Source organism: Hypanus sabinus, chromosome 6, assembly GCF_030144855.1.
Source record: "Hypanus sabinus isolate sHypSab1 chromosome 6, sHypSab1.hap1, whole genome shotgun sequence".
In the NCBI taxonomy this organism is placed as follows: Eukaryota; Metazoa; Chordata; class Chondrichthyes; order Myliobatiformes; family Dasyatidae; genus Hypanus; species Hypanus sabinus.
The window spans coordinates 15,125,672-15,149,869 of NC_082711.1; the positions used below are offsets into that span (position 1 = coordinate 15,125,672).

The 24,198-nt window shown below is 43.9% G+C and overlaps 1 protein-coding gene across 2 annotated transcripts in view; it reads right to left on the bottom strand.

Annotated features, from left to right (window-relative positions):
* Window positions 1-1,219: 1,219 nt before the first annotated feature.
* hhatlb (hedgehog acyltransferase like, b) overlaps window positions 1,220-24,198 on the bottom strand; it is a 48,439-nt gene continuing 25,460 nt past the window's right edge. For both annotated transcript variants that reach the window (XM_059971754.1, XM_059971755.1), the window contains 6 exons: window positions 18,484-18,655; window positions 13,601-13,745; window positions 12,125-12,160; window positions 10,281-10,482; window positions 7,385-7,529; window positions 1,220-1,356 (listed from right to left, as the gene is read on the bottom strand). In XM_059971754.1, the coding sequence (XP_059827737.1) occupies window positions 1,244-1,356; window positions 7,385-7,529; window positions 10,281-10,482; window positions 12,125-12,160; window positions 13,601-13,745; window positions 18,484-18,655 (813 nt within the window). In that variant the 3' untranslated portion in view covers window positions 1,220-1,243. The remainder of the gene's footprint in view (window positions 1,357-7,384; window positions 7,530-10,280; window positions 10,483-12,124; window positions 12,161-13,600; window positions 13,746-18,483; window positions 18,656-24,198) is intronic.

Here is a 24,198-nt window from a genome sequence, read left to right on the forward strand (position 1 = left end):
ACTGCTACCTCGCCGATTTGATGCAAATGACACATTTCACTGCATGCTTCGATTTATATGTGACAAATAAAGCTCATCTCTTTAAATCTTCCTCCTTCCCAGTGGTAGTGGATTTTTTGTTCCCCCTCCCCCCCCGCCAAAAGGAGAAATTGGCTGGTAAATGCATTGGTGGGGGCGGGGGCAAGGTGACCCACAACTAGTCCAGGCAACCATGGAAGTGGGCTAATGGTTGAATTACTCTTACCCAGGCAGTTGTGAGTTCAAAGCTTTCAAGAAAGACAGAGAATTCTGCAGATGCTGGAAATCTAGAGTAACATACACAAAATACTGGAAGAACTCAGGAGATCAGGCAGCATCTATGCAGGGGATTAAAAATGTAGGTTTTTATCATGACTCCATGTACATTGAATTATGATGGAATGGCAGAGTAGACTCAATGGGCCAAACAGCCCAATTCTGCTCTTATGTCTTACAGTGTTAAGTATTTGAAACCATTGACATTTTGGGCTGAGACCCTTCAAGGGTGAATGAGTGAAAGGGTCTGAAGAAAAGCAGGGGGCACAGAGGGAGATGGCAAGAGGGTGTGTAAGGGGCAGGAGGTGGGACATATTGGGAACCAGCAAAGGGGGAGTGGACAGAATCTTTCTGTGGTGGTTTCTTGGGGGTAGAGGCTGTCACTAGGGAAGGAAAGGCTTTGTTTAGAATCTCAGACAACCCAGCAGCCCCCTCCCCCCAGCAGACTGGGAACTCAGCCCTGTACTGGAAGCCATATTGCAGGACACTGTAATCCCCACAAAAAAGGGTTAGTGGTACTGAAATACAGATCTGCACAGAACTTGCCCATTCTTGCCTCACATGAGTGTTTTTTTAATGCCAAGTCCAGACCCCTTCACGTTATTTGGCTGCTGAGTGATTGCAACCGGATAAGGCAACCCTGGAACTGGGGGTGCAGAAGCAGGTAGGATGAGGGAGGGGCTACAGCTTTTGTTGCACGTTGGGAGCCCCTGCCCTCAACCCACCTAATTCCAGTGGGAAGAGTCCTCTGGATGATCTGTGGGGAACAGGAGATTCCATTAAAGCCCGTGTCCCACGGAAAAGATCCACTCTCACTGGGACAATGTTTTTGGTAACAACTCATTTGGATAACTGAAAACTTCCTTTGTGTGACTCAAAAATGGCCAGCTGGGTTGCAGATGAGAGGGAAGGACTTCCTGTGGCTCCCTTCTCTCTCTTGGCCAGTCGTCTAGTCGGCCTTCTCTTTCTCTGCTTCCAGTGCCAGCCTGCGTTCATTCTCCTTCACCAGCTGGACTCCACAATAGGTCACGAAGAGGATGGTTATCGGACTCAGTGGAAACCCTGAATTACAATTAAAACACAATTTGTTAACGTCTCGGTTCAAACTATCTCCCTACACCACACTTATTGTGAGAAAAAGACATTTTCAGCTTCCCCTTTATGGTGCTTCTCTTAATACAGCCGTACAGCACAGAAACAGGCCCATTCGCTCAACTTGTCCATGCCGATCAAGGTGTATATCCAAGTCTCTTTTCCCAGTGCAACACACATAGAATTTGGCAGGTTGGGCAGCTTCTATGGAAGGGAATAAATAGTCAACGTTTTGTGTCGAGACCCTTCATCAGGGCTGGAATGGAAGCAGGGAGAAGCCAGAATAAGAAGGTAAGAGGAGGGGAAGGAGGACAACAAGCTGGCAGGTAACAGGTGAGGGGGAAGGTGGGTGGGTCTGGTAGGGGTGATGAAGTAGGAAGCCGGGATAGGTGGAAGAAATAAAGGGCTGAAGAAGGAATTTGATAGGAGAGAACAGTGGACCACAGAAGAAAGGGAAGGAGGATGGGAACCAGAGGATGTGAGGAGAAGGGATGAGAGGGTAACTGGAAAGGGGAATAGAAAAAGAGAAGGAGGGAGATGGGAGAGATTACTGGAAGTTAGAGAAATCAATATTCATGCCATCAGGTTGGAGGCTTTACTACTCAAACCTGAGCTTGGCCCATATCCCTCTAAACATTTCCTACTCACGTCCCTGCCCAACTGTCTTTCAAATGGGTACATTTAAAGCAGAGATTGACAAGTTCTCGATTAGAAAGGACATCAAAGATTATGGGGAGAAGGCAGGAGAATGGGGTTGAGAAGGAAAGTGGATCAGCTATCGTGCAGAAGACTGAAAGCACACACTGACAGGCTCAAGAACCGTTTCTATTCCACCATTGTAAGACTATTTAACAGTCCCTTAGTATGATAAAATAGACTCTTGATCTCACAATTTACCTCATTATGGTCTTCTACCTTATTGCCTGTCTGCACTGTAGTTTCCCTGCAACTGTAACATATTACTCTGTATTCCCTTATTGTTCTGCCCCACACCATGCACCATGGTTATGAAATGATCTGTATGGATGCAAGCAAATCGAAGTTTCTTCTACTGTACCTCATTATACATGTGACAATAATAAACTGATTTACCTCTTTCCCCTCTCCCCTTAAAGCCCCGTCAAAGTAACAGAGTTCTCTAATTGTTTTCCAATATTTCATTTGTAAGCCTTCAATACAATGAAATAATGTGAGATGTTTGGAAGGAGCAATGGAAATCAAAACATTACATAAATCCACTAAACTAAATTGGCATTGAGCAAAATCTGGTTAAGAAAAACAAAATACCAAGCTAAATTTGCTAAAGGCAAATCATGTTGTGACATTCAGGTTCTTAGACATCGTTATTTTATAGGACCTCATGTGGGAGAGCCATGTCTCCTTCAGTAACAAAGGGTGTACCTCTTGCAGCAGCTGGTAAAATTCCACCTTCCCCAGAACAATTCTACACTGCCGTCACAGAGAGCATCCTCACATCAGCCATTACTGCCTGGTTGGTGCAGCATCCTCTCACAATGTACAAAAACTCCAGTGAAATGTCAGGTTGACAGAAAACGTCATTGGATACAGTCTACCATCACTGCAAGGCTTGTATATGTCCAGGATAAAGAAGCAGCAGGAAAAAAATCATTGCAGACACAACCCACCCTGTAAACTGCGTTTTCCAAAGTTTCTTCTCCCCCAGGGAGTTAATCTGATCAACCACTTGAATTAGCCCCACTCATTCCCCTCTATCTATCACTCCCATTACTACACATCACTGTAAACACTTTAAACCATGTTTTATAATGATGTTTACATTGTAAATACACACTGGTATTTGTGTATCTGCACTTCATTTTTATATAATCCGTATTCTTCATAATTGTATTTTTGTTACATGTCGTGCCCTAACCAACACATTCCTGATAAATGTATACAATGAATAAAGTTGACCCTTGATGCTCAAACCAACGTTGGATCTCTGGAAGATGTACTTAGAAACCTATAGGGGAGGATCCACAAGGACTATTAGAGGCATGATAGGGTGAATTCAAGATCCAAGATCGTTTAATGTCATTTCCAGTACCCGGGTGCAAAGGAGAACAAAATGATTGTTAATCTAGTAAAAGCAACAATAAAAAAAAACACAATAAATATTGTTACAAAGGATGAACAACTCTGATGGGCAGAAGGGTACAGAGTTGCCCTTTTTTTTCCCTCCCTGGGAGAATCACAAACTGTTATTGTTACCACGCTGCTCATGAGAGAGACACACAGATAAGAGGAAAACAAGTTGGAACATCTGCTGCTGATAAGAGAGAGGAGAGAAGCCATTGATTTACTGTTAAGCCTTTTGGAGAGGGCTGTTTACTTGGTACCATTCTGTTCATTAAAATTCCTCAGTGGACAGCCGGAGTGGGCTGGTTTGATGGACTAAGCCATTCAAAAGTGATTGACACCTGAGACCCCGTGAGTAGGGATAGAAGTGAGGTCTGGGGAGACACCCCTCAGACACACCAGGAGACGCACCAAGAGACACATTAGTGAGCACTGCTTAAGTATTGGAACCCACGTGAAAGTGTGGGGCATCGGAGACCGAACGAAGGATCGGTCAATTTTAACTCAGTGTTTATAGCGAGGCCGGTGGGGCTTGTGTGTGTGTCCACCCTTGCCTGGGTGACGAGTCCACCATAGAAGAACGGTCTAGCTAAAGGACAGAGGGGTCATACCTGATTGGCCACAACAACACATCGACGGATCAAGAACGTAAAGGAAGGTTTGACTGGCTGTCACTGTTTGCTCGCCCTCTCTCTCTCTCACTCTCTCTCCCTCCAACAGTTACAACAAAAGAACAACTATCTCAGCCTACATGAACTGAACTGAACTTTATACTTTCCCATGATAATTCATTATCCCCTAGACAATGATAGAGCTTGTTTATTATTATACCCACACTTTTAGGTTTAGTATTGCTAACATGTATTATCTGTATATTTGCATTGTTGATATTGATTTGTATATTTTACTAATAAACACTGTTTTGATAATAGTACCAGACGCCAAAGGATACTTCTATCTTTGCTGGTAAGACACCCAGTTTCGGGGTACTTAACAATATAAACACACAAGAGAGCTTGTATATGAACAGCTTCATGTGCTTTCATCACTCCCTTTTCCCACCTCCATCCTTCCCATTGGCTGATGAAAGACCAACAGTTTCTGCTTGTCGTTTTTGAACACATTACAAATGATGTACAAGACATTTCACAGAAACTCACTTGAAACACCTCCAAGTGAATCCACTGGCTCTAGGGGATAACTTCCAAGTCAGATTTGCTCAGAGCTACCCTCCCTTCTGAATTCTCTGATCTAAATTAACTATAGCTTGGAACCCATCCCACTCAACAGCTGCGGTGTTAACTGCAGACAACAGGGAAATAGTGTGACAGACTCCATTAGGAAGCAGGTACCTTGAGAGATAATGCAAGTGGAGGCATACCATATGGCATATGTGGTGATTTTGGAACCAGTGGGATGGTAATTTCCTCCCGTTTATAGGTGCTAAACATGTACCACTGAGAGTTAAACACAACTTGCATAGCTTGTCATTGAGACAAATGGAACCAATTATTATTATTTATTCATTCATGAGAAGTGGATGTCACGGGCAACTTTGATGTACACTTGGTGACCATCTTATTGGGTACTTCCTCTAGCCAATAAAGTGGCCACTGAATGTACATTTGTGGTCCTCTGCACCTGTAGCCCACCCACTTCAAGATTCAATGTGTTGTGCATTCAGAGATGCTCTTCTGCACACCACTGTTGTAACGCATTCTTGGAGTTACTGCATCCTTCCTATTAGCTTGAACAAGCCCAGCCATTTTCCTCTGACCTCTTAATTAACAAGGTGCTCCCACTCTCACAGCTGTCACTCACTGGATTTTTTTGTTTTTCACACCATTCTCTTTAAACTCTAGAGACCGTGGTGTGTGAGAATCGCAAGAGATTAGCAGTTTCTGAGATACTCAAACCATCCTGTCTGGCACCAACAATCATTCCACGATCAAAGTCATTTAGATCACATTTATTCCTCATTGTGATGTTCGGTCTGAACAACAAGTGAACCCCTTGACCATGTCTACATGCTTTTATGCATTGAGTTGCTGTCACATGATTTTCTGATCAGATATTTGCATTAACGAGCAAGTGTGCAGGTGTACCAACATTCTTTAGCAAGAAGGCAGGTGGGAGCCCACCGTGTTGTGGGTCTGCAATCCCACATGGCTTCACCAGACAAGGACAGAAGGCAACCACCACTTCTACAATGACCTGGTGGTTTCAAGCTCATTGTTACTGAGACCACTGCCTTCTTTTAATTCTGGATTTTTAAAAGATATTAAAGACTAGCTTTATTTGTTACATATACAGAGCAACATGCAGTGAAATGCATCATTTGCATCAAATCAGATCAACTAAGATTGTGCTGGGTGCAAGCCCACAAGCATTGCCAAGCTTCCTGTGCCAAAATAGTGTGCCCAGAATTGCCCAACCCTAACCTGAATATCTTTGGAATGTGGGACAAAACCAAAGCACCCGAAGAAACCAACACGTTCGTGGGGAGGATCTACAAACTCCTTACAGACAGCCTTGGGAATTGAACCTAGATCTTACAGCATTGCGCTAACCACTCTTACTGTGCCACCTGAGCGAAGTGGTTGACATGTGCATGGTGGGCTGAATTTAAGAAAAACTTGGACAGGTATATGGATCAGAGGGGTTTGGAGGGATATGGCCCAGGTGCAGGTCAGTGGGACTAGGCAGAAAAATGGTTTGGCACAGCCAAGAAGGGCCAAAAGGCCTGTTTCTGTGCTGTAACGTTCTATGGTTCTAAGGGCAGCTTCTGCTCTGTATGACTACTTGAATTCCCCCATGTCCTACGCCTAGTGCACAGAACAGAGGACAAGTTTCTCTCCATCCCAGGGGAGTCATCAATTCATCCGTCTACCTGCACTGCACTTTCTCTGCAGTTGCCACCCAGTACTTTGCATTCGGTTTCTCTTTATCAATACACTGATGTATTAACATATGGCACGATCTGAGTGGACGGCACGGAAACAGGAGGATCTCACTGTGTCTCAGGATGTGATAGAATAAACTAGTTACTGTGGCGTAGCAGTTAGCACGACACTTTTACAGCCGGAGAGTCAGAGTTCACACTTCAATTCTCATGCTGACTTAAGAAGTTTAAACATCTTCCTCATGAGTACGTGTGCTTCCTCTGGTGCTCTGGTTTCCTCTCACAGTCCAGTTAGCAGGTAAGTTAGTCATTATGAATTGTCCTGTGATTAGGCTAGGATTAAATAGGTAGGTTGCTATTTGATCCTAGGGAAGGGTCTGTTCCATGCTGTATTCCAAAATAAATTTCTAATTGTCAACAGCATTGTCTGGTCTCTTCTGGATCAGTTAATACCCAGCCCATAACCTCAATGTCAACAGGAGAAGCTGGCAGTTACTCTGGTCTTCATTCACTATCTCTGGTGAGTCCTGGGGTCGAAACCGAAGACAGAAGCCCAGCCTTGTAGAGACCTGGGTCTACAATCTCTGAGTCCACTGGGGAATTCGAAGTCCAATATCTGTGAATTCACTAATCCTCTGGAGGTCAAAGACAGCCTGTCCTGGGGTTAGAGGACTGTGTACACGTGTGGATTTAGGGAAGAACAGGATTTATTTTACTGTTGTTTTGTTGCTTGTTGTGTTCTGTGTTGTTCTGCCGAGCATTGTAGGCATGCCACGTTGGAGCTGGAAAGTCTGACAGCACTTGTGGGCTGCCCCCAGCACATTGTTACACAACACATTTCACTGTCCGTTTCAGTGTACATGTGATATAAAAATGAATCTGAAAGGTTAGAGCCCAGGGATATTAGGCAAATTTACTAGGAAATCAGAGGATTGTCTCAGTGAACTAAGTAATCGCAATGGTCTCTCCTTCCACTCCCCACCAATTGAAACTTACCAATAAGGAACAGCCTTCTAGCAACCAATATTGCAAAGTCAACGCTGTTCAGCGAGAGGACGTTGTACAAAATAATGGCCCAGAAATTTGCAGCACCGAAGACACCCCTAATTCTTCGCGACATTGCCTTGGACATCTGCTTTGCCTGGAGGGAAAATAAACATTGTATGGTAACTACTCCCAAAATGGTTCCTCATCAGCTAGTCCTGATATCTCTTCCTATGATTCTCCATTACACTGCTGTAAGTTTTACAACGCTAAAAGTGGTTCAGAATTGCAAGTGGCTGGTTTCATTAGACTAAACCTACACGACCCGTTGTGAACATAATTCAGAAAAGGACTGGGTAATCAGAATCTGAATCAGGTTTATTATCAGTGACATCTGTCATGCAATTTATTGTTTTATGGCAGCAGTACCATGCAACAGATAAATCAAACTAAATTACAATGAGAAATATATATTAAAAAATTAAATAAGTAATGCAAAAAGAGAACAAAAAAAAAGGGTTCATTGGTTCATTGTCTACTCAGAAATCTGATGGTGGAGGAGAAGAAGCTGTTCCTGAAACATTGAGCGTGGGTTGTCAGGCTCCTGTACATCCTCCTTGATGGTAGTAATGAGAAGAGGGCATGTCCTGGGTGGTGGGGGTTTCTTAATGACGGATGCTGCCTTTTTGAGAAACTTTAAGGACTAACAACAGTGACCAAGTATTGTCTATCAGCAAGGAAACCTGCTAGTATCAGGTCTGGCCTATGTACAACCCATGTGAATACTCACCCAGAACTGCCCCATGTTTAAGTCATTCAGCACAGGAGCAGGCCCTAGAACCCAAATTGTCATGCTGACCAAAATTCCCATCCAATCCAGTCCCACTTGCCTGCCTTTGGTCCATATCTGTCTAAATGTTTCCAGTCCATATACCTGCTGTCCATGTACCTACTTCTAACTTTTCGTCCTGTAGCTCATTCCATATACTGAAAGAATTGTCCCTCATATTCCTATTAATTCTCTTCCTTCTCATTTTAACCCTCTAGTTCTTGATTCCTCAACCCTGGTAAAAAGATTGAGCACTTTCACCCTATCAGTATGGTCACCCCCTTCATTCTCCCATGCTCCAAAGGGAAAAGGCCTTGACCTGCTCTGACAGGTTCTATCAAACCAGCACATACGGAGGAAGAGCTACTGCATGTTGGTGCTGGAAGCCTGGTGACACTTGTGGGCTGCCCCAAAACATGGTTGGCCATTGATGCAAAATGACACATTTCACTGTGTTTCAATGTACATGTGACAAAAAATAAAAGCCAAGCTCATGAACACTACTTCAATATTTCCCGTTTGCACTATTTATTTCTTATTGTAACTTATAGTAATTTTTATGTCTTACAGAAAATAACAAATGCTTTAAGACATACAGTGATAATAAACCTGATTCTGATACCTTGGTGTCCTGCACTGCACTGTAGCTTTTGGGGTCAACTTCAAACATGTGGTGGGAATGTGGACCTTATGAACGGAGCAACAAGGCCATTCAATTACTGACTGAAATAGGCAGCTGGTTGGGAGAATAGTCAAGATGATTTTTGCTGGTGGGGGCTGGGGGTCTTTGCTTTGCTGCTACTTATGTGTGGGTGGGGGGCTTTGGGGCTCTAACATTTAACTGTCATTCATTCTTTGGGGCACTCTGTTTTTGTGGATGTTTACAAAGAAGAATTTCAAGATGTATATTGTATACATTTCTCTGACATTAAATGTACCTTTTGAAACCTACAAGAGGCATAGTTCAAGTAGACAATTAGATATGTTTTGCAGGGCAGAAATAGCTAATACAAGGGGGCATAATTTTAAGGTGATTGGAGGAAACTAGAGGTGACGTCAGAGATATGTTCTTTAAACAGAGAGAGCTGGATGTGTGGAACGCCCTGACAGGGATGGTGCTAGAGGCAAATACTTTAAGGACATTTAATAAACCTTAGATTGGCACATGGGTGAAAGAAAGATAGAGGACTATGTGGGAGAGTAGGGTTAAATGGATCTTGGAATAGGTTAAAGGGTCAAAGTCAAACTATATTTATTATCTAAATATATATATATATATATATACTTCGTATGAAACCTACCAAATGGTGAAAGGCCTCAGAAGAGTAGATGTGGAGAGGATATTTCCCATGGTGGGAGAGTCTAAGACCAGAGGACACAGACTCAGAATAGAGGGGTGTCCTTTTAGAACGGAGATGAGGAAGAACTTCTTTAGCCAGAGAGTGGTGTATCTGTGGAATTCATTGTCATGGGCAGCTTTGGAGGCCAATTCATTTGGTATATTTAAGACAGAGGTTGATAGATTCATGATTAGTCAGGGCATGGAGGGATATGGGGAGAAGGCAGGAAATTGGGGCTGAGAGGGAAGTGGAGAAGTCATGAGGAAATGGTGGAGCAGACTCAATAGGCCAAATTGCCTAATTCTGCTCCTATTATCTTAGGGTCTTATATGTCACGACACACTACCTTAAGGGTTACTTTCTCTAGACATTTACAGGAAAATAAAGAATTACAAAATATTTTATGAAAACTACATGTAATCAATGACTGACAAACAACCGATGTCCAAAAGACAAATTGTTCAAAAGTAACTAAATAAATAATACTGAGAACATGGATTGCAAGGTCCTTTTAAGTGAGTCTGTAGGTGGAGGAATCAGTTCAGTGTTGAGATGAGTGAAGTTATCCACGCTGGTTCAGGAGTCTGATGGTTGAGGGCTGATAACTGTTCCTGAACCCAGTGGTGTGGGACCCAAGGCTCCTGTACACCTCTTCAATGATGGTGCTCTGAAGTGCTATGTTCTATGTTCTAACAGCTGCGGAATAGGATACAGGGGACCTTGGCAACGGGGCACTTACCTCAATCGATGCAAAAGGTTCAAGCTCAAAGAATTTCTGGACCCAGAGCTCAAAGTTGAGGCCGAAGCAATTGCACACAGACCAGATGTAGACCACAGGGTCCGGCCCCAGCCACAGGGTAGTGACCAGGAAGGTGCAGACCGTCGCCAGCAACTCCTTAAAAATGTTGTTGTGCTCTTCCCCCAAGTAATCGTAGACATACCTGGAAAATGATATCAAACCATTGCAGGTCAGCTGTGAAGGACTCCTGAGGTGGAATACCAACACACAGATTATAAGAGATTAGATTTATTGCACATTGAATCATACAGTGAAATGAGTCGTCTTGTGTCAAATACTAACACAGTCTGAGGATGTGCTGGGGGCAGCCCACAAGTGTCACCATGCTTCCGACACCAACGTGGCATATCCACAACTCACTGACCGTAACCGAAAGTCTTTGGAATGCGGAAGGAAACCGGAGCTCCTAGAGGAAACCCACGCCGTCATGAGGAGAACAAACTTAGACAACAGCAGGAGTTTACATATTCTCCACTGTGTGCTTCAGTTTCCTCCCATATTCCAGATTGGTAGGTTAATAGGACACTGGAAATTGACCCCAGTGTGTAGGACAGTGGTGGAATCTGAAGGAAGTTGACAGCATTATAAGGCTAATTTCTCTTTTTAAAAATTGAACTAATATATGCTTAGTACTAATGGGTGGTTGTAGTCTTATGGGTGAGGTGGAAAGAGGGAAGGAGTCACCTCATGTTAGGAAATGTTCAGACATAAGAGGTAGAAGTGGAATGAGCTTGTTCTACTTCTGCTCAGGGATCATCTAATCTCTGCCTGAAATCTACTTTCCTGCCACCTGCCCACAACTCTCGACGACCCAAATTAGTGATCTGTCAATCATTAATTTCATTAGCATGGGAGTACAGCTTAGCAAACAGGGGCAATGTAGATTGGCTGGTTGACAGCTGCTGCAACAACCACCTCACACTGAACATTACGATACTATAGGGTCTTTTAAGACTCTTAGATAGGTACATGGAGCCTAGAAAAATAGAGGGCTATGTGGTAGGGAAATTCTAGGCAATTTCAAGAATAGGCTACATGGTCAGTGCAATATTGTGGGCTGAAGGGCCAGTAATGTGCTGTAGATTTTTATGCTTCTATTAATAAGACCAAGAAATTGATTTGTGAACTTCAGGAAGGGGAAGTTGGGAGAACACAAACCAGTCCTCATTGAGACGTCAGCATAGAAAAGGTAAGTAGCTTCAAGTTCCTGGGTGTCAACATCTCTAAAGGTCTTTCCTGGGCCCAACATATTGATGTAATCACTAACCCTAACCCATACATCTGTTCCCTGTATTATAACTGGCGTCTGTTCACACAACACCCTTGTGATTTATTTGGCTCCCAAACCAGCTTTAGGTGTTTTACCATGAGAAAAGGGTTGCGGAGCTGGGAATGATTGGCATTGGTCCGTTAGGAGCCAGCAGACTTGATAGGCTGAATAGCCTCCTACTGCATGCACTACGCTATCGTTCTGTGCCTGAGCCTGACTAAATGCCGTATGGCCGACACCTCCATGGGATACCTTGTGCTCTGTCCAAAACGGGATCTAATCCACCTCTCTTTCAAACGAACTTGACAACAAGGGCCCGCTGGAGGATCCCTGGAATGCACACATCAAAAGTTCCCTCAACACCCTAGCTCTAGCAGATAGCACCATGGTCCTTGAAGGCCTGATGGGTTTCAGCATTTCAAACAGTGTTCAGAGGGTAATTCCAACACACCAATAGCAAGGCCAAGAACACACTTAATGTATCAACAGGTACAAAGCAGCTTGGATCACTTACTTGCACAACCAGTCATTTATTCCTCTGTCAAAGTGCCTGGAATACAAATCACACAGTCAGAAAGATGTTTGACACGAGATTCTGCAGACGTTGGAAATCCGGAGCAACACACACAAAATGCTGAAGGAACTCAGCAGGTCTGGTGGCTGGGGGCTGGGGAACGAATAGTAGATGTTTCAAGCTGAGACTATTCATCGGTGTGGGTAATGGGAACTCTACAACAGAAGTTCGGCGAGACCCTTTCTCACTGCTCCCCCTCTGTGACCTCTGCTGTTCTCTGACCCCTTCAACTGTGTGCTCACCCAGACTCCCTGTAGAGGTGGAGGTCCTGCCTTTGGTGGCAGGAAGTGAGGGAGCAGAGGGTGGCTGACGGAGTCCAGATTTGGGATCGCAGAGACAAGCCAGTAGGTTAAAGACAACAGTTTTGTAAACAAACGAGCAAAAGGAAAGCAGAGGACTTGCTAATCTAGAATACAAAATGGTGTTGTGACTGACTAAATGAAGCCACATGGTAGCCATAATTGGGAGATATTAAAGTCTCTATTCAATCTCACTGACTTTCGTGAGAGAATACGATTCACCTCTCTCTCAGCAGCTAGACCAGTGTGGGGGTGGGTACGGGGGAGGGATTGTTGGGACCTGCATCAGGACTGAAGCACTTATCTCACCTGTCTATTGCTTCCCCCTGGGTCCCCTCCTCCATCCCTTTCTCCTCTTGTCCACTCTCCCCTCCTAACAGATTCTTTCTTCTCCTGCCCGTGACCTTTCCCACCCACCAGGCTCCACCTATCACCTTCCAGGTAGCCCCTTTCCCCTCCCACCAACTTTTTATTCAGGAATCCTCCCCCTTTCTTTCCAGTCTTGAAGAAGGGTCTTGGTCTGAAATGTCAACTGTTTACTCTTTTCCATAGATTCTTCCTGACCTGCTAAGATCCTCCAGCGTTTTGTCTGTGTTGCTCAGGAATGAAGGAGCTTGTCCAACTGGATGAGTTTTCTTAATCGCCTTTCCCTCCCTGGGTAGTAATTGGCTTGATGCCGCAGGTAAGACACACACACAAAAATCAATCCTGGAGGAACTCAGCGGGTCAGGCAGCATCTATGGAGGGGGAATACACTGTCAATGTTTCGGACCAAACCCTTTCTTCAGAGGAACTTTTTGAAAGTGTACCGTATCAGATTGATTGTAAGAATGTGGCAAGTGAGCGCGTGGCCAATTGACTGTATGGTTAATCAATTGTGAGAATGTGGCAAATGTACATACGGTCAATCAATTGGGCCCCCTACATGCGAGAGGACTCTCTACTGGGCACGGGCTTTCGACTGTGCGCATCTTGTCTTGGCAGGCCCAATACATCACTCCTGTACTACATGTTTTCCAGTGTGTACCATAACTGACATGACTCAGAAAAAAAACTTCCAATTATACTACTCCGTTGCAGTTATTGCTCCACACAATGCATAACAAAAAGCACTTACGTCTCAGCGAAAACGTACAGCATGGTGATACATTTTGGTGGCTTGGGCGGATCGAGGTAGTCTAGTCTCGCCACTGTCCCCACCACTCCGAACATCACCGCTGCTTTTATCCAGTCGTACACCAGGTTGAAGTAAGCCAGGCAGGCTGCCAACAGAAACAAGAGTCGCTAGTTAAAAATTCTCCAAGCTTTATAAGCGCCCGCGACTCTGGTGGTGAATGCTTCTATCTGGCCGTGACTCCCGGTGTCAGTGACTGTATGGAAAGCAGCATTAATGCAAATGACCAACTCTAATCTTGCTGCCGTTTGTGGGACCCTGCCATGCACAAATGGGCTGCCATACTTCATATGAAGCACTTTACTGCTTGAGATTAATATTATATTCAATTTGTTTCACGTGGGTGGGTATGTATGTTCAGCTGTGGTGAAGGAAGTACTGCCTTTGGTTGGAGATTGGTAGGGAGAGAGCCTACTTCAGCAGAGGAGTGGTGACAGAGTCCAGATTTGGGATCGGAGAGCCAAGCAACGGGGATCTCCACCAAGAACCCCCACCATCTCGCTACGGTCATCGGGTAGGAGCTAAAGGAGCCTTAGGTCCCACACCGCCAGGTTCAGGAACTGTAATTGCCCCTTAACCATCAGACCAAAGTGGATAACTTCACTCACCCCAACACTGAACTGACTCTACAACCTACAGACACACAATGCAGACTCTTTATAGCTCATGTTCTCTATCTATCTATTCATTTATCCATTTATTTATTTATTTACACAATATGTCTTTTGCAAACTGGTTGTTTGTCAGTCTTTGTGTATATATGTGTTTTTCATAAATTCTATTTTATTTTCCTGCGCACATGCCAGCAAAAAATGAATCTCTTTTGTATATGGTAACATATACTTGCTTCAGGTGTGATAGAGTAGGAGGGGCCAGAGGAGGAGGTGTTGCATTGCTTGTCTGAGAAAATCTTATGGCGGTGCTTTGGAAGGATAGATTAGAGAGCTCCTCTAGGGAGGCTATTTGGGTGGAATTGAGGAATGGGAAAGGTGTAGTAACACTGATAGGAGTGTATTATAGGCCACCTAATGGGGAGCGTGAGTTGGAAGAGCAAATGTGTAAGGAGATAGCAGATATTTGTAGTAAACACAAGGTGGTGATTGTGGGAGATTTTAATTTTCCACACGTAGACTGGGAAGCTCATTCTGTAAAAGGGCTGGATGGTTTAGAGTTTGTGAAATGTGTGCAGGATAGTTTTTTGCAACAATACATAGAAGTACCGACTAGAGATGGGGCAGTGTTGGATCTCCTGTTGGGGAATGCGATAGGTCAGCTGACAGATGTATGTGTTGGGGAGCACTTCAGGTCCAGTGATCACAATAGCATTAGCTTCAATATAATTATGGAGAAGGACAGGACAGGACCTAGAGTTGAGATTTTTGATTGGAGAAAGGCTAACTTTGAGGAGATGCGAAGGGATTTAGAGAGAGTGGATTGGGTCAAGTTGTTTTATGGGAAGGATGTAATAGAGAAATGGAAGTCATTTAAGGGTGAAATTATGAGGGTACAGAATCTTTATGTTCCTGTTAGGTTGAAAGGAAAGGTTAAAGGTTTGAAAGCACCATGGTTTTCAAGGGATATTAGAAATTTGGTTCGGAAAAAGAGGGATGTCTACAATAGATATAGGCAGCATGGAGTAAAGGAATTGCTCGAGGAATATAAAGAATGTAAAAGGAATCTTAAGAAAGAGATTAGAAAAGCTAAAAGAAGATACGAGGTTGGTTTGGCAAATAAGGTGAAAGTAAATCCAAAAGGTTTCTACAGTTATATTAAAAGCAAGAGGATAGTGAGGGATAAAATTGGCCCCTTAGAGAATCAGAATGGTCAGCTATGTGTGGAGCCGAGGGAGATGGGAGAGATTTTGAACGATTTCTTCTCTTCGGTATTCACTAAGGAGAAGGATATTGAATTGTGTAAGGTGTGGGAAACAAGTAAGGAAGTTATGGAACCTATGACAATTAAAGAGGTGGAAGTACCGACGCTTCTAAGAAATTTAAAAGTGGATAAATCTCCGGGTCCTGACAGGATATTCCCCAGGACCTTGAGGGAAGTTTGTGTAGAGATAGCAGGAGCTCTGACGGAGATCTTTAAGATGTCATTAGAAACGGGGATTGTGCCGGAGGATTGGCATATTGCTCATGTGGTTCCACTGTTTAAAAAGGGTTCTAGAAGTAAGCCTAGCAATTATAGACCTGTCAGTTTGACATCAGTGGTGGGTAAATTAATGGAAAGTATTCTTAGAGATAGTATTTATAATTATCTGGATAGACAGGATCTGATTACGAGTAGCCAGCTTGGATTTGTGCATGGAAGGTCATGTTTGACAAACCTTATTGAATTTTTTGAAGAAGTTACGAGGAATGTTGACGAGAGTAAGGCAGTGGATGTAGTCAATATGGACTTCAGCAGAGCCTTTGACAAAGTTCCACATGGAAGGTTAGTTAAGAAGATTCAGTCGTTAGGTATTAATGCTGGAGTAATAAAATGGATTCAACAGTGGCTAGATGGGAGATGCCAGAGAGTAGTGGTGGATAATTGTTTATCGGGATGGAGGCCGGTGACTAGCGGGGTGCCTCAGGGATCTGTTTTGGGCCCAATGTTGTTTGTAATATACATAAATGATCTGGATGATGCGGTGGTAAATTGGATTAATAAGTACGCAGATGATACTAAGGATAATGTTAGTGTTAAGGATAATGATAATTAAGGATAATTAAGGATAATGATAGTATTGTGGATAATGAGGTGGGTTTTCAAAGCTTGCAGGGAGATTTATGCCGGTTAGAAGAATGGGCTGAACGTTGGCAGATGGAGTTTAATGCTGAGAAGTGTGAGGTTCTACATTTTGGCAGAAATAATCCAAATAGAACATACAGGGTAAATGGTAGGGCATTGAGGAATGCAGAGGAACAGAGAGATCTAGGAATAACAGTGCATAGTTCCCTGAAGGTGGAGTCTCATGTAGATAGGGTGGTGAAGGCTTTTGGCCTTTATAAATCAAAGCATTGAGGACAGAAGTTGGGATGTAATGTTAAAATTGTACAAGGCATTGGTAAGGCCAAATTTAGAATATTGTGTGCAGTTCTGGTCACCGAATTATAGGAAAGATATCAATAAATTAGAGAGAGTGCAGAGACGATTTACTAGGATGTTACCTGGGTTTCAGCACTTAAGTTACAGAGAAAGGTTGAACAAGTTAGGTCTCTATTCATTGGAGCGTAGAAGGTTGAGGGGGGATTTGATCGAGGTATTTAAAATTTTGAGAGGGATAGATAGAGTTGACGTGAATAGGCTGTTTCCATTGAGTGTAGGGGAGATTCAAACGAGAGGACATGATTTGAGAGTTAGGGGGCAGAAGTTTAAGGGAAATACGAGGGGGTATTTCTTTACTCAGAGAGTGATAGCTGCGTGGAATGAGCTTCCTGTAGAAGTAGTAGAGGCCAGTCCAGTTGTGTCATTTAAGGTAAAATTGGATAGGTATATGGACAGGAAAGGAGTGGAGGGTTATGGGCTGAGTGTGGGTAGGTGGGACTAGGTGAGATTAAGAGTTCGGCACGGACTAGGAGGGCCGAGATGGCCTGTTTCCGTGCTGTGATTGTTATATGGTTATATATGTACTTTGTTGATAAATTCACTTTGAACATTTGAACTTTGAAATTTGAATTAAACACTGCAGTTTTGTGAATGGGCAAGCAAAAGAAAGGCAGAGGATTTGCTAAACAATGAAACAATTTGAAAAACATACAGTCAATGCTTCGGGCTGAAACCTTTGGTAGGAACAAAATGTTGACTGGACTCTTTTCCATAGATGCTGACTGGCCTGCTGAGTTCCTCCAGCATTTTGTGTGTGTTGCTTGTTTGCTATTGACTGTTTTTGTTGCTTGTGCTGTTCTGCTGAACACTTGCGGGCTGGCCCCAGCACATCCTCATGTTGTGTTGGTTGTTAACACAAACAACATATTTCACTATCTGTTTCAATGTTCATGTAATAAATAATCTGAATCTGAAATAATGGTTTATATTTTGTGGGCATTTTGTGGGAACTTGCTGTGCAAATCTATTATATTTGAGGTGGCATGGTAGCATAGTGATTAGCATACAGGCGACCGGGTTCAATTCCCGCTGCTGCCTGTAAGGAGTTTGTACATTCTCCCCGTAACCGTGTAAGTTTCCTCTGGGTGCTTTGGCTTCCTCCCACAGTCCAAAGACTTACCAGTTGTTAGGTTGATCAGCCATTGTAAATTGTCCGATGATTAGGCTTGGGTTAAACTGGGAGATTGCTGGGTGGTATGACTCACAGAGCTGAAATGTCAGAGCTTAATGTCCCAACAACTCAAACCAATCAATCAATAAGTATATCAACAAATCAATCAATAAATAAAATCCTTTTAAATACAAAGGTTAACAAAAAGCAATTATCTGTAGTTCCAATATCCATAATTACATACTTAACTTCATCTTGTGCTATCTGTAATATCATAACTCAAGAATAATCTCTAATAAACTGCAGTACAGGATAGAGGTTGAGACAGAGATTGGCTTTATTTGTCACATGTACTGCACACCGTTTGTTTGTGCCAACAACCAACACAGTCTGAGGATGTGCTGAGGACAGCCCACAAGTGTCAGTCAGGCCCTTCAACCCGTGATGACTGTGCTAACCATCTGGACGTGGCATGGGGAGGGGAATGAGGCAGAGAAGGAAGAGTCTGTGGGGACCATGCAAGACCTTGAGTGTAGGGAACGAAGAGAGATTGAACACTACCCAGAGTGACGCCTGTGGGGGTTAGTCTAGGCTTTGGTTGACGCCCCGACCAACGACCTACCTAATGCCCAATCAGAAAGCGTTGTTGTCAGCTTGAGGTCGGAAGGTATGGTTAGAATGTAGAGGTAATGGAAGATGATGTCCACCAGGACGATGACAGCAAGGTGCGTCAGGGCGTATTTCCCAATGTTCCGTATCTCGTTCTGCTTCCGCATGAACCTGGACTGATTTATCTGTGGGGACATGAGACTCAGAATCAACTCAGCCTTTGTGTTGGAAGAAATTCTTTTCAGCCCACAGAGAACTAGACTGATAAAAGACCACTGGACATACGAGGAATCAGGCCATTGGGCCCATCGAGTCTGCTCCACCATTTGATCATGGCTGAATAATTATCCCTCTCAACCCCATTCTCCTGCCTTTTCCTCTAGCCTTTGATATCCTTTTAAATCAAGAATCCTATCAATTTCTGCTTTAAATATACCCAATGACATGGCCTCCACAGCCGTCTGTGGCAATGAATTCCGCAGATTCACCACCATCTAACAAAAGAAATTCCCCCTCATCACAAACAAGAGAGAATCTGCAGATGCTGCAACACACACAAAATGCTGGAGGAACTCAGCAGGCCAGGCAGCATCGATGGAAAAGAGTACAGTCGATGTTTCCAGCCGAGACCCTCCAGCAGGACATGAGAAAGACAGATAAGGAGTCAGTTCTGTTTGAAATGGACGTCCTTGTATTCTGAGGCTGCACACTCTGGACCTACATTCCATCACTATAGGAAGTATCCTCTCCATATCCTCGCTATCTAGGCCTTCCAATAATCAAAAGGTTTCAATGAGATCCTCCCTCATTCTTCTAAACTCCAGTGAGTATAGGCCCACACCATCAAATGCTATCTGAAAAGTACTGCCAGAGGTGGTGGAAGTGGAATCAGACATAATTACTACATTTAAGAGACAGACAAGCACTTAACACTGGCAAGACATGGAAAGAGACAGAGATGATACAACAAATGGGATAGCATAGATGGGTCAAAAGGTCAGCATGAACATAATGGCTGAAGAGTTTGTTTCCTTGCCCTCTGTGGTGCAGAAGGGCAAGAAAAGGGTGCTGGGGTAGAAGATGACTCTGACCATAGCTCTCCATATCCACGTACCTATACAAACTTATCTTAAATATCGAAATCTAGCTCACATACATCATTTGTGCTGGCAGTTCGTTCCACACTCTCACAGCCCTCAGAGTGAAGAAGTTTCCCCTCAAGTTCCCTTCAACTTTTCACCTTTCACCCTTACCCCATGACCTCTGACTGTAATCCCACTCATCCTCAGTAGGAAAAGCTTGTTTGCATTTACCCTATCTATACCCTTCACAATTTTGGATACCTCTATCAAATCTCCTCTCAATCTTCTACATGCCAAGGAATAAAGACTGCATTAAATTCCACTTGCCATTTTTCAGCCCGTTTTTCCAGCTGATGCAGACCCCTCTGCAGGCCATGAACAGTCTTCCACTACCACCACTCCCAATCTCGGTGTCATCTGAAATTCACTGATCTAGTTAACCACGTTATCATCCAGATCATTGATATAGATGACACACAACAAAGGACCCAGCACTGATCCTTGCGCCAGAGACCTGACCACTGTGACTTTCCTCTGTTAGGTTATTCCCCTGACAGTATCCAAAGTGACACATCTGTTGTTCAGTGGGATGGCCACAGGGGTACTCTGCACTGGCTTCTAAACTCCTTTCCCGTCCTGACTGTCTCCCAATTTCCCATGTCCTGCACTTTGGGTATAACTACCTCTCTATATGTCCTATCTCTCACCCTTCAGCCTCCCCAATGATCCAAAGTTCATCCAGTTCCAGCTCCAATTCCTTAACGTGGATTGTTAGAAGCTGCAGCTGGATGCACTTCTCGCAACTGTAGTCATCAGGGACCCTGCCTTCCCACATCCTGCAAAAGGAACATTCATCTATCCTGTCTGGCCTCTCCTCTGTCTTAGCTGAGCAGATGTAAATGACGGAAGGGAAAAAACTTTACCTGGGGCTTTTCTGTTTTGCCTTCTCTGACTGAAGCCTCTCTTCGTTCACACCTTGAAGAGCTAAAGCCTCAGCACTCTAATTCTGTCCAAGCAAACAATGGCCGCTCTGCGTGCCTCTACCTTCCTTTAATTTGATCTTGCTAATCAATCCCAAATGCCGATTGGTTGCTGGTCAGAGCTCAAATAAGCTGCCACGATCTGCCACTGCCTTTTTTTACTTGGCCAGTGGGCCTGAGTGAAATCCTCTCCTTGCAAACATCTGATGTCAGGATTGGTAACTGGTCAGAACTCAAGTAAGTTTCCGCAATCGACCACATTAGAGAAAGGGTTACAGAGAAAGGTTGAAAAGGCTGGGACTTTATTCCCTGGAGTGGTAGGAAAGTGAGGGGAGATTTAACAGAGGTATACAAAATTATGAAGGCAATAGATAGGATAAATGCAAGAAGGCCTTTTCCACTGACGTTGGGTGAGGCTAGAACTGGAGGTTATAGATCACAGGTAAAAGGTGAAATATTCAAGGGGATTCAGGGGGGCAGGGAGTTTCTTCATTCAGAGGGTGATGAGGGAGTGGAATGAGCTGCCAGCGGAAGTGGTCGATGTGGTTTGATTGCAGCTTGCAAGAGAAGTTTGGATAGGTACATAGCTGGGAGGGGTACAGAGGGATATGGTCTAAGTATAAGTTGATGGAACTGGGCAGAATAACACTTTGGCATGGATTAGATAGGGTAAAGCAGCTTTTTCAGTGCTGTAATGCTTTATGACTCTAGAACTCTATTCTAATCTCCCCAGGTCCCACTTAAACACATTCTCTACTCTGACTGAAAATGCACTGTCCATGGAAGCTGACTGATGGGTAGCCAGTATGTCTATTAACAATGATGTCCAGTCTGCTCTGACCAGGTAGTGTGTGATGGAAGTCCCATCCGCCCAAAGTTGTCCTATCATAAAGAGATAACAAGCAAGTTATAGGACGGACAGGCAGGTCTTTGAGTTATAACAACCTTGTCCTGGAGGTGCAGTCAGCAGTAATCAGACCTATTTCCACTATTGTCCCAAGGTATTTGTACGGCTTTCACACACTTACATCCATTTCAGAAGAGCAAATCTGTATGATGGAGCCATAGAGTTATTCAATGCAGTACTTTGACCCTTTGTATCCACGTGGATCATCAAACTCCCAATTAGATTCATAGAAACATAGAAAACCTACAGCACAATACAGGCCCTTCGGCCCACAAAGCTGTGCTGAACATGTCCTTACCTTAGAAATTGCTAGGGTTACCCATAGCCCTCTATATTTCTAAGCTCCATGTACCTATGCAGGAGTTTCTTAAAAGACCCTATCGTATCCACCTCCACCACTGTTGCCAACAGCCCATGCCATGCACTCATCTCCTCTGTACCTACCTCCAAGCACCTTAAAACTGTGCCCTCTCATGCTAGCCATTTCAGCCCTGGAGAAAAGCCTCTGACTATCCACATGATCAGTGCCTCTCATTATCTTGTACACCTCTATCAGATCACCTCTCATCCTCTGTCACTCCAAGGAAAGAAGGCTGAGTTCACTCAACCTATTCTCATAAGGCATGTTTTCCAATCCAGGCAACATCCTTGTAAATCTCCTCTGCACCCTTTCTATGGCTTCCACATCCTTCCTATAGTGAGGCAACCAGAACTGAGCACAGCACTCCAACCAGGGTCTGACTAGGGTCCTATACAACTGCAACATTACCTCTCAGCTTTTAAACTCAATTCCACGATTGATGAAGGCCAATACACTGTACGCCTTCTTAACCACAGAGTCAACCTGCGCAGCAGCTTTGAGTGTCCTATGGACTCCGACCCCAAGATCCCTCTGATCCTCCACACTGCCAAGAGTCTTACCATTAATACTATATTCTGACATTATATTTGACCAACCAAAATGAACCACCTCATACTTAACTGCAGTGAACTCTATCTGCCACTTCTCAGCCCAGTTTTGCATCCTATCAATGTCCTGCTGTAACCTCTGACAGCACTCCATACTATCCACAACACCCCCAACCTTTGTGTCATCTGCAAATTTACGAACCCATCCCTCCACTTCCTCACCAGGTCATTTATAAATATCTTGAAGAGTAAGGGTCCCAGAACAGATCCCTGAGGCACTCCACTGGTGACTGATGCAGAATATGACCTGTCTACAACCACTCTTTGCCTTCTGTGGGCAAACTAGTTCTGGATCCACAAAGCAAATGTCCCCTTGGATCCCATATATAACCATATAACAATTACAGCACGGAAACAGGCCATCTCGGCCCATAACCCTCCATTCCTTTCCTGTCCATATACCTATCCAATTTTACTTTAAATGACAATACCAAACCTGCCTCTACCACTTCTATTGGAAGCTCATTCCACACAGCTACCACTGAGTAAAAAAATTCCCCCTCGTGTTACCCCTAAACTTTTGCCCCCTAACTCTCAACTCATGTCCTCTTGTTTGAATCTCCCCTACTCTCAATGGAAAAAGCCCATCCACGTCAAGTCTATCTATCCCCCCTCATAATTTTAAATACCTCTATTAAGTCCCCCCTCAACCTTCTACGCTCCAAAGAATAAAGACCTAACTGTTCAAACATTCCCTGCAACTTAGGTGCTGAAACCCAGGTAACTTTCCAGTAAATCTCCTCTGTACTCTCTCTATTTTGTTGACATCTTTCCTATAATTCAGTGACCAGAACTGTACACTTACTTACCATGCCTCCTTACTTTTTCAATAAGCCTTGCATGGTGTATCTTATCAAATGCCTTGCTGAAATCCATATACACTACATTTACTGCTCTACCTTCATCAATGTGTTTAGTCACATCCTCAAAAATTTGATCAAGCTCGTAAGGCACAACCTGCCTTTGACAAAGCCATGCTGATTATTCCTAATCATATTATGCCACCCTAAATGTTCTTAAATCGTGCCTCTCAGGATCTTCTCCATCAACTTACCAACCACTGAAGTAAGACTCACTGGTCTATAATTTCCTGGGCTATCTCTATTCCCTTTCTTGAATAAGGGAATAGCATCCGGAACCCTCCAATCCTCCGATCCTCTCCCGTCTCCATCGAGGATGCAAAGATCATCACCAGAGACTCAGCAATCTCTTCCCTCGACTCTCACAGTAGCCTGGGGTACATCTCATCCAGTCCTGGTGACTTCTCCAACTTGATCCTTTCCAAAAGCTCCAGCACATCCTCTTATTTAATATCTACATGCTCAAGCTTTTCAGTCCGCTGTAAGTCATCCCTACAATCACTGAGATCCTTTTCGATTAACTTTGTTTCATGTACGTTGAAACAGCGAAGCGTACAGTGAAATGAATTGTTTTGTGTCAACAACCTACACAATCAGAGGATTGTGCTGAGGGGCAGCTCGTAGTTTTGCCACACTCCTAGTGCCAAAATAGCATACTCACAACTCTTGAACCCTAACCTGTACAGCTTTGGAATGTGGGAGGAAACCAGAGCACCCAGAGGAAATCCATGTGGTCATGGGGAGAATGCACAAATTCCTTACAGGCAGTGGCAGGAATGGAAAACTCTAATGTGTTCACTTGATCCTAGAGTGACTGTGCTAACCACTATGCTAACACGTCGTCCTTCTTTATGCCACTAATCCTATATTGTTCTCCCACATCTCCAGAACTGCCCCCAGATCCCACCACACAACTAACAGTGGCCTGTT